This window comes from Ilyonectria robusta (assembly GCF_021365365.1).
Source record: "Ilyonectria robusta strain PMI_751 chromosome Unknown BGZ61scaffold_10, whole genome shotgun sequence".
Taxonomy (NCBI): Eukaryota; Fungi; Ascomycota; class Sordariomycetes; order Hypocreales; family Nectriaceae; genus Ilyonectria; species Ilyonectria robusta.
In genome coordinates this window covers 1,081,100-1,092,772 of record NW_025764444.1, presented here as the reverse complement: position 1 = coordinate 1,092,772, position 11,673 = coordinate 1,081,100, and the positions used below count along the sequence as shown (strand labels likewise).

Below are 11,673 nucleotides of genomic sequence, written 5' to 3'. Positions count from 1 at the left end.
TTTGGCTCAGCATTAGCGCTGGTTCTCTCGGCTCCGACTGAATCTGCCTCCCGGGGCTGCCCCCCCTCCCTCTTCATTGCCCCAATTTCACTTGTCACGCTGATCAGCGGCGGAACCGAAAATGGTCGCTCCCAATTGATTGACGGCGCCAAAAAAGCAACCCAGGCAGGGCTGAATGAAGTTACCAGCGCCGTGTCCCGCCTATTCTCGATCGCGACTAGCACTCCATCATGCCACCCTGCGCCGCTGCCATTGGCCAGCCTCGGCTCCAGGCGCCCTTCTACCGCCCTTTCTAGAACCTCCTCATCTCAGCACCCTGGCCAAGCTGCTTGCCAAGTTGCGTCGCTTGAATTGCTTCGCTTGAATTGCTTACTCGGACATCTACGGCTGGTCGTTCTACGGAAACAGTCCATACCGAGTCCAGCGCGTCATTTCGTACTATTACACCGTGCTACCGACAATAATACATGCTATGTGGTAGTCCGGACAGCAGCAGCCGCCAGGACGGACTGCATTGCTCGTTGTTTTACCCCAGGCACCCTCTTACCGACAATGAACACCTCCGGTCGCACCACCCAATCCTGCTGTCTCGCGTTTGCCTGCCTTGTCCCGTACATGTCCTGCCTGTCCCGTCCCATGCCGTCCCATGTCATCCGTCATGTCCCATGCAATCCATCGCCTCGAACACCCGCGCCCTTGCTTCGCGCCCTGCTCCGGGAAGACACACCCCACGCCTTGCTAATGGAGAGTGCTAATTCCGTTTCAACTTTTGGGGCACGCCACGCGCGTGACAATGAGCCATCTGTGATGCTCACCCCCCGGCCTTCACCCTGGCCCCCATGAACTTGATATCAGTAATGCGACCCAAGACGTCGCTGACCGTGGGCGCTGACCATCAGCGGTGACCAAAATCGTCTGCGTCTTCGTCATCTTCGTCTGCCTCTTCGTACTCTTCGCCATCTTCGTATGCGTCTTGCCACCCTGTGTCTACGTATTAGTACTATCTGTCTACGTAAAAATCGTCTTCGTCAGAATCGGAGGGCCAAGCCCCCGGAAAGTCACCCGCCCCATCGGGTTGCCGGGGCTCGCCATCATCTCCTTCCGCTTGACGTCCGCCGAGGAGCTGCATCAAAGTCCCAAGCAGCCCTGGTCCATTTCCTCCCCTAGCGTGCTCCTCTAGATCCCGCTGCAGCTCCTGGTCGTCCAAGAGCTGGGCTTGCTCTTCTGCTCTTGCTTCTGCTTGCAAAAGGTCGATGGGTTCTCCCTCCGCCATCCCAGCCATCCCATCCCGGTGGGCATCCGGATTCGCTGGCCGCTCGAACAACATGCGGCGCAACCGCGCCTCAATATCGCTCGGCGCCGTCCTCCGCTGCCGACTCTCCACCCACGGCAATCGTATTCCCTCAGCGGTAAAGATGTTCTCATTCTCAGGAGGCGGCATTGGGTCGAATTCATAATTGGGCTGCATCTCTATGAGCTCCCGAAGCGCAGCTGAAAGTAGTGACGTTTGGCCCTCGAGGAAGGCCAATCGAGTCGCCCCTAGATCGGCCGGCGCATCGTCCGCCGGCAGGTTGGTTATGTCGACCTTTCCTAAGCCCTTGGCCACGCTCTGTAGGAGGCTAGTGGCCTGAGAGTTATTCCAAAGGTCCTTGGCTTGGTAAATGTACAATGTCACCCAGAATGATCGCGCATCAGAGTGAGCGTTGATGCCCCAAATGGACGGTGGCGTGTCGAGATTGAGCTCCTGGAACAGCGCACAGTACAGCCACGGAACCCGGTTCATACCGGCAGTCAGCTCAGCACGCGCGCCTTCGGTGTCGCCTAATTGCAGCTTAGCCAGCACCACGCTCTGCCAGAGGTACACGGTGTCGCGGTTGTCACCTGTCGCCTCCACCTCGTCGAGGAAGTCAACCAGCCAGCGAGCTTCGTGGGCTCGGATCGCCAGCGAGTGGATAAAGTGCCGCATCGCGTACGGGTCCCGCGGGTCCAGCGTGTACAGCAGCTTGGCCCACTCCAACGCCGTCCGGTACGTGCCCTTGCGGATGAGGGTCTTAATGTAGTAGTACCCGGCCAGCCAGAACTGCCGGTTCTCCGGGCGGCGAAAGTCGAGGCGTGCTCGGCCTTGCTCGATGTTCTGCCGGAAGGCGGACGTCGTCACACGGCCAAAGGTGAAGAGGGCTCGCTCGCAGAGCTCGGCGGAGAGGGCCATGTTCTGGTCTTGGTTGGCTACGCGGCTAACCTGGAGGAGCGTCGATACATGGTATGCTGTATACTGTTAGCAGATGCATCGTACTAACCCCCAACCATTGGGGTTGTTTCATCAACTTGGGCTCACTCACGGACTTCCTGGAGGAGATGGACCATCCTCATAGGGTCACCCATCTGCACGCATCCAAAAAAGAAGGCCTGCACCGCATCGTATTCCCCTCCATGCATATATGCATACTCGGTCCAGCTGCCATCCTCCGCCTTCTTCACTTCCTCCATGGCCAGCCCGCCGGCCGTCCCCCGCGGCCAGTGCTCGCGGCCCATGATAAAGACGTTGCGGCGCAGCGACACCTCGGAGAGCTTCTTGGCGTTGGGGGGGCCGCGCAGGAACGTCTCAAGGTCGACTTCGCGCTGCCGGGGCTCGCGCTGCCGGCGGATGCGCTCCTGCTCCTCCTCAGCCTCAGCGGACATGATGATGTCGCGGCCAAACAGGTTACGCATCTCGTTGACAGCCTTGAGGTGGTAGGGGTTGATCGCCAAGAGTTCGTTACTGCGGCGAGTTGTATCCTGCGCAGTCCTGGCGGCCGCCGCGGATTCTGGGTCGACTTTGGTAGTGATGTTGAGCTCCTTGATGGCTCTGTCGATCTCGTCCTCCTCATCGTCATTGACGTCGGCCGCATCTTGAGCCGCCTTGGCCTTCTTCTTCTTCTTTTTCTTTTTCTTCTTGCTCTTTCCACCTGCGGGCGGCTGTGCTTCGCTCACCTCGTGGGCGGGTTGCGGCTCCGCCTCAGCCGCGTCGTCCTCATCGTGCCCCTCATCATCATCCCCGCCAAGCGCGGCGAAGAGGCTCGCACGGGGCCGCGCAACCACCGGGGACTGATCATCATCGCTCTCATCAGAGTTGTGCGCCGCTGTCTCCTGGGTCTTCTCGAGCTCCTTTTGCTTCTGCAGCTTGCGAAGCTGCCTGCTCGACATGTTGAGCGACTGGAGTGTTTTTTTCTCGTGGAGTGAGGGGCAGAACAAAGAGCCCCCAGGTATGTTGTGCGTGGCCGCTCAGAAGCGAGCTAGGTTGCATGCAAGGCCGGATACACCTTCTCTCTCACCTGATACTATCTTCAGGTCTTGGCGACGCGTAGTCGACTGTGGCCGGACCAAATGCCTTTGGCTTATAATGTGAGTTGGGCGTGGTTGACCGATGTGTCACGCCGCTGGCTTACGATGACGTTTGGCGGGGCAGCCCTGGAATGGGGCGGGTGTGGGAAAAAATCGCACCGCCCGATAACTGCTCCAATCTGGAACCACCAAATCCTGAGGCTACGTCTGTTAGAAATCGCACAGATCTCAACTCCTGAAATTTCAATACGAGGCAGCATTCACATCACAAGTTGACTACTTTGTATGAGTTTGATGAAAATGTATTTGTCCAGACAGCCAGCCAGGTATTCGCTTCAGGCTGCCTGTGGTGTCTCAAGCTCTATTCCCACTTTTCAGTCGTCCTTGTGTTGTTTCTCTTCATCAACTAGGTCGTCATTTCTTGTATGCAGCCGCACCAGGCCATACCAGGCCGTCTGCCTCGTTTCGATTCAAAAGGCCAAAACAATCCTCCCAAAATAACCTGCAATGCGAGACCCCTCTTCTCCGCAACCGTGTCTTCTTTCAATACAATCCTAACTCCGAGCCGCGCTGACCCCATTCCTTTGACGGCCCAAACCCAGATACGTGGTGGTGGTATCCACTAAGCCACCGTAAGGGAAAATGGAAATTCGTGTCCTGCCTCTCTGAGGCAGCAGAAATATCATCGAAAAGTCCGAGTTGTGATACATCATACAAGGGGATTAGAAAACTGCGTTCGATGTGAGCTCCGAGGCCCCATCTGCGTCTTCACGCCGACATAAAGCCCGGCGTCAAAGTCGTTCCCCGGTTGCCATTATGGACTTGGACCAATTCATGTTTGCCAGTCCTGTCGCATCCATGCAACATAATTACTGAGGGGTGGGCGTTGTCTGGTACTGAGGTCGGTTTCCACCGCGACCGCCGCGGTTGAATCCTCCTCGACCACCACGACCACGGCCTCGGCCTCGTCCACGGTAGTTGCGGTATCCGCCGTCCACACTGCCCTGGCCGAAGGTCTCCATGTTCTTCTTCTGCTCCTCGCCACGCCACTCACGACCACCAGGCTTCTGGCCACCATTCTCAGCTCGCTCCTTGGCTTCGCTCGAGATGTTGTCGAAAAACGATCTCGTCTTGTTGTAGGCGTTGGGAGCATCGCCTGAAGCGGAGGGCTCAGGGGTTTCAAAGTTATCGCCCTCGGGAGTTTCGGTCAACGGAGAGCCAGCAATGGCCTCTTTAACAATGTCTTGCTTGTTGAATTTGGCATTCGACTGAGCAAAGTCGAAGTCCGAGTCAGGCACCTCGACCTTGGCATTGGGAGGTCGGCCTCCGCGGCCTCGAGCACGGGGAGCTGCGGCTCCTCGCACAGCGTTGACCCTCATCTCGTTGACCTTGTTGGTCAAATTGTCCATGGCGGTGCCACCACTGTTTCCAAGTTGGGCCATAGCAACGGCGACAGCAGCTCTCGCCGCGTTCGTCGCATCCTGGACGTTGCCAGGCGTAGCAGTAGCAGTGGGCTTAGCGGTATGATCAGTAGCGCCAGGAAGATGGAAAGGCTTCGCAGCTAATCCAGAGAGAGGGATCACGGGGGTGATTCGGTGATTCTTGGGCCCGGTAGGCACCAACTTGCTGGCGTCGGCGGCGGGGCCGTTTGAGCTCAGGTTGGCAGCAACCTGTTTGACCTCCTCAACAGAAGGCTTCGAGTCCACAGGGGGAGGGGGAGCATTTGCGTGCTGTCTAGGGCCCTGAGCCAAAGACTTCGGCTCGGTTGGTACCTGTCCACCAGGCGTTCCATTCTTTCCTCGTTCAGCGCCGGGGCCAATCGGCGCGGGCTTCGAATCCTGAGGGGGAGCGGCGGCGGGTGTAGGCCGCTGGTTTTGGGGAGCATCAGGCGCACCAGGACCACCAGGACCAGGAGGGAAAGGATAGTTGCCCCAGGGTGCTGGGCCACTGGGGCCGCCAGGACCGTTGGGACCGCCGGGCATGTTGGGACCACCAGGACCACCAGGAGGGAAGCCTTGGCCAGGAGGGAACCATCCGGGAGGGGGAGGATACGGCATGTTGCCAAAGTTGGGACCTGGACCTGGACCCGGGCCAGGGCCGGGCGCTCCACCACGACCCCAGTTTCCAGGAGGTGGGCCTCCATAGAAGTTGTTTGGTGGGTACGGGTTCTGGCCAAAGGCAGCAGGAGCTGGGGGAGCATTCTGGGTTGGTGGCTGAGCACCAGGGCGAGCGCGAGCCTTGAGCAATTGGTTAGCACATTGCTCAGAATAGAGACGCAACACAAAATAGCATGAGATTCTCCAAGATCAGAAGGAAGGCAACGGAAATTTCGACATCGTTTTTGCGCTTTTCCGCAGTGACATGATTTACATCCGGAATATTTCATCATATGGAGGAAGGGGGATTGGTAAGGGAGGGTACTCACGCCGACGATGGCTGGGTCATCAGGAACAGCCGGGGGCTTGTTCTCCTTGATGCTCGGGTGGTCTTCAATTCGCAGGTCCTTCACATCACTGCCTCGGAAGACGATGTACTCGTACACCTGGTCGGAGGGAGAAATCTCTTCGTCTGGCCGGCCTTTACGGCCTTCTGTTCCGAAGGACCTCACATTCTCGAGAGACACTGTTGACTCGTCCGAGTTGATCTCATGGAGGGTACCGACATAGCTGGTCTGGAGGTCAGCGATGTCGCGCGCCAAGGTGCGGGGAGATGAAGACATACCGAATATCGCTTTTTGAGATGAGAGAAATACGAGACCTGTAGCTGCGTAAGCGGGCGTAGACAGGTGTCGATGACCACGTCCAGCCTACCCGAGAAATTCAGACATCGCAGGTCATAAGGCCACGTTCAGCACGTAGCAAGCTCCAAGGGAATGCTTCGCAGGTATACAGAAAGCAAGAATTGGATGCACCAAGTGTGCAAAGGGAAGAAGTAGAATGCCAGGAGGGAAAGAGTCGTGTGGGAGGGAGGTGGAGGCGGAGTGGTGCGGAGTGAGTTGGGAGGTGTTGTGTGCGGGAGGGAAAGGTTTTTGCGAGAAGAAGAACAAAGAGAGAGGCTGGAGTTCGTGGCCCTTGCTGGGTAACCGGCTAAATCTCGGATGCACCCCGGAGGCTCCACGGCGTTTCGATCTGAGACTTGCGACGGAGCTCTGTCGTGGCCTCGCAACTGACCTACAACTGAAGGGTCAATAATAGTCGCAAATGTCTCCTGCTACCGAGAGGAAGTCAACATAGTCCAATTGCTTTCGTTGATTCCTCTGTGGACCGAGGCTTTTGTGATGTGGCCAGATGAACCCTGCCCAACTCCTAGTTCCCCGCATTTGAGAGACATAGATCTACCAGCAGCCATGTTATTGACATTCGCTTGAGCGCATGGCGTGGCAATTCATCACACGCTGAAATGATAATTCCGCTAGACAGCGTATTTACTACCCGAAGGAGCGAGAACGTAAACAAATAAAAATAAACGGAGTCCGTGGTGGAACGCCGTAACGGTGGATGATCGCGAAGTATATCTCATTCAAGCAATGCAACATAAACCCCGGTCTACTTCTAGAATGATAACGGTCCCTTTCGCCTCCTTCACACAACGAGAGTACATGTAGACCTCGGACAGCAGGAAAACTTCCATGCAAACAAAAACCGATCGCCACTGCCGGAACTCCAATGCTCAAACCCAGCTCATCTGAATTTGCTGAAAATAACCGCAATAATAAGAATAACCAACACTGTGATGATGGCGATCGTAATCACCCGATTTGTAGCCATCCTGTTTATCATATAGTCAGTACCTAGCCGAATGTGGTCATCTCAAGGGTCTACTTTACCTACGTGCCATCCCCCGAAGAGTCTTGACACTCCTGTCAACATAGCCCTCACTTTGGAGGAGAGTGTGATGTGCATGCTCGATAACTTCTCGCTGCCTGCTCAGGTCTGCCAGAGTGCCCGCGCCGATACCCTCCGTCTCGTTGGCGAGCGCCTGGCTTGCCTTGAGACGCTGAGTGCTGCGGTCGAGACGGTCGGTTCCCGACAACAGTTGCTGGCGCTGTTCCATATGAATATCGGAAGACCCAGCGGGGTCGTCGGTGTAGCGCGACCCAAACAGGGCAGAACGGTCGGAGGAGAGCGACGTCAGTTTGCGTCGGGCCTCGTCGGTATCGGACTCGTAGTTGCGGAAGCGTTGGTTGACCTTGGTGCGAGAGCTGGTCGGGATATTTTGTTTCTCCAGGCGCATTTGTCCCAACTAACAGGCAGAGATTGTTAGCACGCTGTAAACGCATCGGAAGACGGTTCTGTTGAGCCACATTGATGGGCGACGTACCAATTCGTCGGCCTCCTCGAGGGCACGCTCGGCTTGGCTGATGGCGGCCTTCCGCGGCTCGCCGGCGAGCTCGGGGATCTGGTCAAGTTTCTCGGTCAAATCGGCCTGGACGAGCTTAAACTCGGCCTCGTAGGAGCCGAAGAGCTCGGAGCCAGCGTCGGTATCGAGGGGGTTCGCCATGGTGGAGGGAGGCTGGGGACGGTCGATTGAGGTAGGACAACGGCAGGCGCGAGCGCAAACGACGACGGTAGCTTGCGTAGATTGATCAGAAAGCGAGCGGAGAAAGCAACTGAAGATGGAGAGTCTATGGCGCAACCCTAGGATGATGTCTTGTGGAAGATGGGTCGTGCCTATTAGTCGTCTTCGTCAGCCAGGATCGTCTTGCCAGAGTTACGGCTGGTTGCCTGCGGTTGACATGCATGGTCAGCCAATGAACTTGGAGCCCAGCCACATTGGATCGCACGTGATTTACATGGCCCGTGCACGCCGAAGCAGCGGGGATATTAGCTCGAACAGCGAGCTGCAATTTTTGTCCTTTTTCTCTTTTCTCTTCATAGAAAGTTGAATACCTCGGATTGCGAAGAAAAGCGGCTCTACGTTATGACCTTGGTCAAAAGCGTCGAGTTGAAACACTCCGGGCAGATCAAAGCAGGTTTCCTGCACGGCGCTTTTAAGAATTGGTGACTCGATTTCACGTTAACCGATCCCGTTGAGTGTTCGACATACCCTGGCCTTGGCCTCGGGTTCTATAGCTTGTGAAGCGGCTCTAAAGCCCGTGAAATGCTGTATCTCGTTTGCATTCCTGAATTGCACCCACCCTCCTTGAGAAGTTGTCTCAATTCTCTCTGTGCAAACCCTGCTCGAGGCATGTAATGGCTGTGGCTCGCGATGTGAGAATTTGCGTGTCGAAATTAGCCTCGACGAGCGTTACCGGCTCAGCCACGGTGGCGCGAGGTACGTACTGGACAACGGGGACGGACCAGGCAAGGCTAAGTGGGGCAAGCTCAATCGTTGAGAAAGCCGTCATAGATGTCATTCCGCGTCCTGACGTTCTCGGGAGTCCTGGAGACCTCCTCCGTACATTATCCTCTCGCCTTTCCCATTGTGCGCTCCCGCAGATACACCTGTACGAGGTAGCGTACCCTTTACCGCCTGCCCATCTGCGCACCGCTGTTTTCGGCAGATTCAGCCAGCCACCGCCGCCATGCCAGAGCCACGGCATATGTGAGTTCCGTCGCTGTCCCACCCGCTCCATTCGTCACCACAAATCACGGCCCGACGAGTCGGGCGCCGCATCACGGCGCCAATCATGTTGTCACATCCGAGACATTAGCTTTCCTCTATCACATGCGCCAGCTCTTATCCTCATTCCACGTCATTATCTATATCTCCAGCTCCAGCTCTTTCGCATCTCCTTTGTCTTCCACACTCTCCCAGGCCCAACAAAGTGGCCATCCCTGCCCGCAGCCCCATCGTCGTTACGAGGCCCAGCCCCCCATGCACGGGTCAACTGATTATTTTGTCAGGAAGAAGGTCGCCATTATCGGCAGCGGCTGCGCGGGTATTGGAGCTCTGTGGGCATTGAACAAGACATATCATGACGTCTACATGTATGAGGCCGCCGACCGGCTGGGTGGCCACACCAACACAGTCCAATTCAAAAAGGGAAAATATACCACGGCTGTCGACACCGGCTTCATCGTGTTGAACGAGGCCACATACCGTATGTTTATTGGACTCCGACAACATTTTCGTTGTGCTCACCGCCCTCACAGCAAATTTTATCAGTTTTTTAGACAAGGTCGGCGTAAAAACCGAGCCCACGGAAATGACCTTCAGTGTATCTCGGGATCGTGGCGTCTTTGAATGGGCAGGGTCAAGTTTGACATCGCTTTTCTGTCAAAGGAGAAACATACTATCACCACGGATGTGGCGAATGATCTTTGACATCATTCGCTTCAACCAATTCGCACTTGACATGCTCATCAATGAAGAAGAGGACAAGCATCATTGCCACGTCGGAAATGCCATGATGAATCATCTGAGCAAGGAGGAGACAATCGGAGACTACCTGGACCGCGAAGGTTATTCGGAAGCATTTCGAGATGAGTATCTCATTCCCATGACGGCGGCGGTTTGGAGCACAAGCCCAGACAAGTGCACATTGGATTTTCCGGCTGTAACACTTGTCCGCTTCCTGTGAGTTGTGGACCGAAGTTCCCATATGAATCTAACTGACCTTGGATACAGCTGGAATCACCATCTATTATCGACAGTCTCTGCTCGACCTCAGTGGCTCACTTTGAAGGATGGATCCAAGTCATACGTTGACGCGGTGATGAAAGGTTTCCCCCCAAACCACGTCTTCTTGAAAACACCAGTTCAGCGCGTTTCCAGCGAAAGTGATGGCCGAGTAAGGCTCCATTTGGAGAACGGCACTTCGGCAGTCTATGATCATGTCATTATGGCAACCCACGGTGATGAAGCACTGGACCTTATACGGTCTTCCGCCACTGAGGAAGAAATGTCCATTCTGTCGTGCTTCCAAACTTCACAGAATGAGGCTGTCCTGCACTCTGATCTATCTTTGATGCCAACCAGGCGGAAAGCCTGGACTAGTTGGAACTATCTCACCCTATCCTCACCGTCGACACGGAAAACAAACATTGATAAGGTTTCATTAACCTACAACATGAACATTCTCCAACACATCCCCCGAGAAACGTTTGGCGACGTCCTTGTTACCCTCAACCCTATCTTCAAGCCTCGGCCAGAGACGATCCAAGGGCGCTATTATTACTCTCATCCTCTATATACCCCGTTGGCTATCCGTGCACAAAAGCTTCTGAGACATATTCAAAACACTCGAGGGATCAGTTATGCGGGAGCTTGGACCAAGTACGGCTTCCATGAGGATGGGTTCAGCAGCGGACTTCACGTTGCCCAAGAGCACCTGGGCGCAAGATTGCCATTCAACTTCAAAGATTCAACTTACAGCAGAGGGCGAAGGCCTCGCCTAGGATTGATTGACCATCTCCTGCGGCTCGTTATTTTGATCATCCAGGTTTTCGTGGTCCAGACTTTTGAGAGATTGTTTGGGTCTAAGGGGTCACGAAGTCCACAGCTCGTTAATGGAATTCATGGAAAGAAATTGAATGGGAAAGTGTGGTAGGATAATTCAAGATAAATCTAGATTGTATAATTTCGTAGTTTAATTGACATTCGTTGGAACTGCCTTGAACTTGGATTCAGTGAGCCTTGTGAAGTGCAACCTGGGACATGATATGAATACAGACGACACACTTTATATTTGACGGAGGTTCAAGCCCAAATCTTGAATGAAGGTATGTAAGAGCGTACGGAAAAAGTGGTGAAGATAGAGCCGCACACGAACCGACTCTTTAGCTGATATTAAAGGCACTCATAAGGCCAATCTCGCATGTGAAGAATAATCACGGGCCGTCGAAGACAGTTCCTCTGAGCATTCAACCCCTCCAGACAACCGTAGCTCACTTCAAAGCACTTAAATAGATACTGGTGGCCCTGGAATTGTTAAGCTGCTACGATGACTGAGAATATTCCCACTGTCGTAGCTATAGTCGTAAAGAAGGATCTTCTTTGTGAAAGCTGCGAATTGAGAGTCTGGCCACGAGAAAAGAGGAAGGAGAAATAGGGAAAATCGATTGGTCATACGTAGAGTTGGAAAATATTATTTTAAGCTGCAGGACGAGATTCTCTACTTACCACGCCCTGCATTGAATGTTTGTATTAAATACCAAGATGATAAAATATCCAGACGCAAAAACTCTCACCAGTTGCACGGCCAGACATGCTACCTCAATACCGCTTTGGGCCCAATGGGAGCATCCGTGGCATCTGTTTAGGCCACGTATTTGACTGCACGCAAGAAGGAAGAAGGGAGGTGATGATCTATCCTATTCCGGCCTGTTCCGTTTTACTACGGCATAGAATCAGTTTGGAAACCTAGTTAAACGTGTCTATTACGTGTTGATTAAGAAGAGAATCGGAGGT

At 54.6% G+C, this 11,673-nt stretch overlaps 3 protein-coding genes across 3 annotated transcripts; 1 reads left to right on the top strand and 2 right to left on the bottom strand.

Moving 5' to 3' along the window:
- Positions 1 to 1,000: 1,000 nt before the first annotated feature.
- BGZ61DRAFT_352297 (transcriptional repressor TCF25-domain-containing protein) lies at positions 1,001 to 3,183 on the bottom strand (the record flags this gene model as incomplete). The annotated part of the gene is made up of 2 exons (XM_046240417.1): positions 1,001 to 2,265; positions 2,340 to 3,183. 2 exons carry the CDS (start codon positions 3,181 to 3,183, stop codon positions 1,001 to 1,003), a joined length of 2,109 nt encoding a protein of 702 aa, XP_046104373.1.
- Positions 3,184 to 4,190: 1,007 nt separating this feature from the next.
- On the bottom strand, positions 4,191 to 7,821 carry BGZ61DRAFT_352023 (Scd6-like Sm domain-containing protein; the record flags this gene model as incomplete). The annotated part of the gene is made up of 5 exons (XM_046240389.1): positions 4,191 to 5,558; positions 5,747 to 5,987; positions 6,043 to 6,084; positions 7,148 to 7,563; positions 7,642 to 7,821. 5 exons carry the CDS (start codon positions 7,819 to 7,821, stop codon positions 4,191 to 4,193), a joined length of 2,247 nt encoding a protein of 748 aa, XP_046104372.1.
- A 1,317-nt stretch (positions 7,822 to 9,138) lies between these two features.
- On the top strand, positions 9,139 to 10,813 carry BGZ61DRAFT_352234 (uncharacterized protein; the record flags this gene model as incomplete). Its single annotated transcript, XM_046240409.1, has 3 exons — positions 9,139 to 9,364; positions 9,417 to 9,840; positions 9,892 to 10,813. 3 exons carry the CDS (start codon positions 9,139 to 9,141, stop codon positions 10,811 to 10,813), a joined length of 1,572 nt encoding a protein of 523 aa, XP_046104371.1.
- Positions 10,814 to 11,673: the final 860 nt, after the last annotated feature.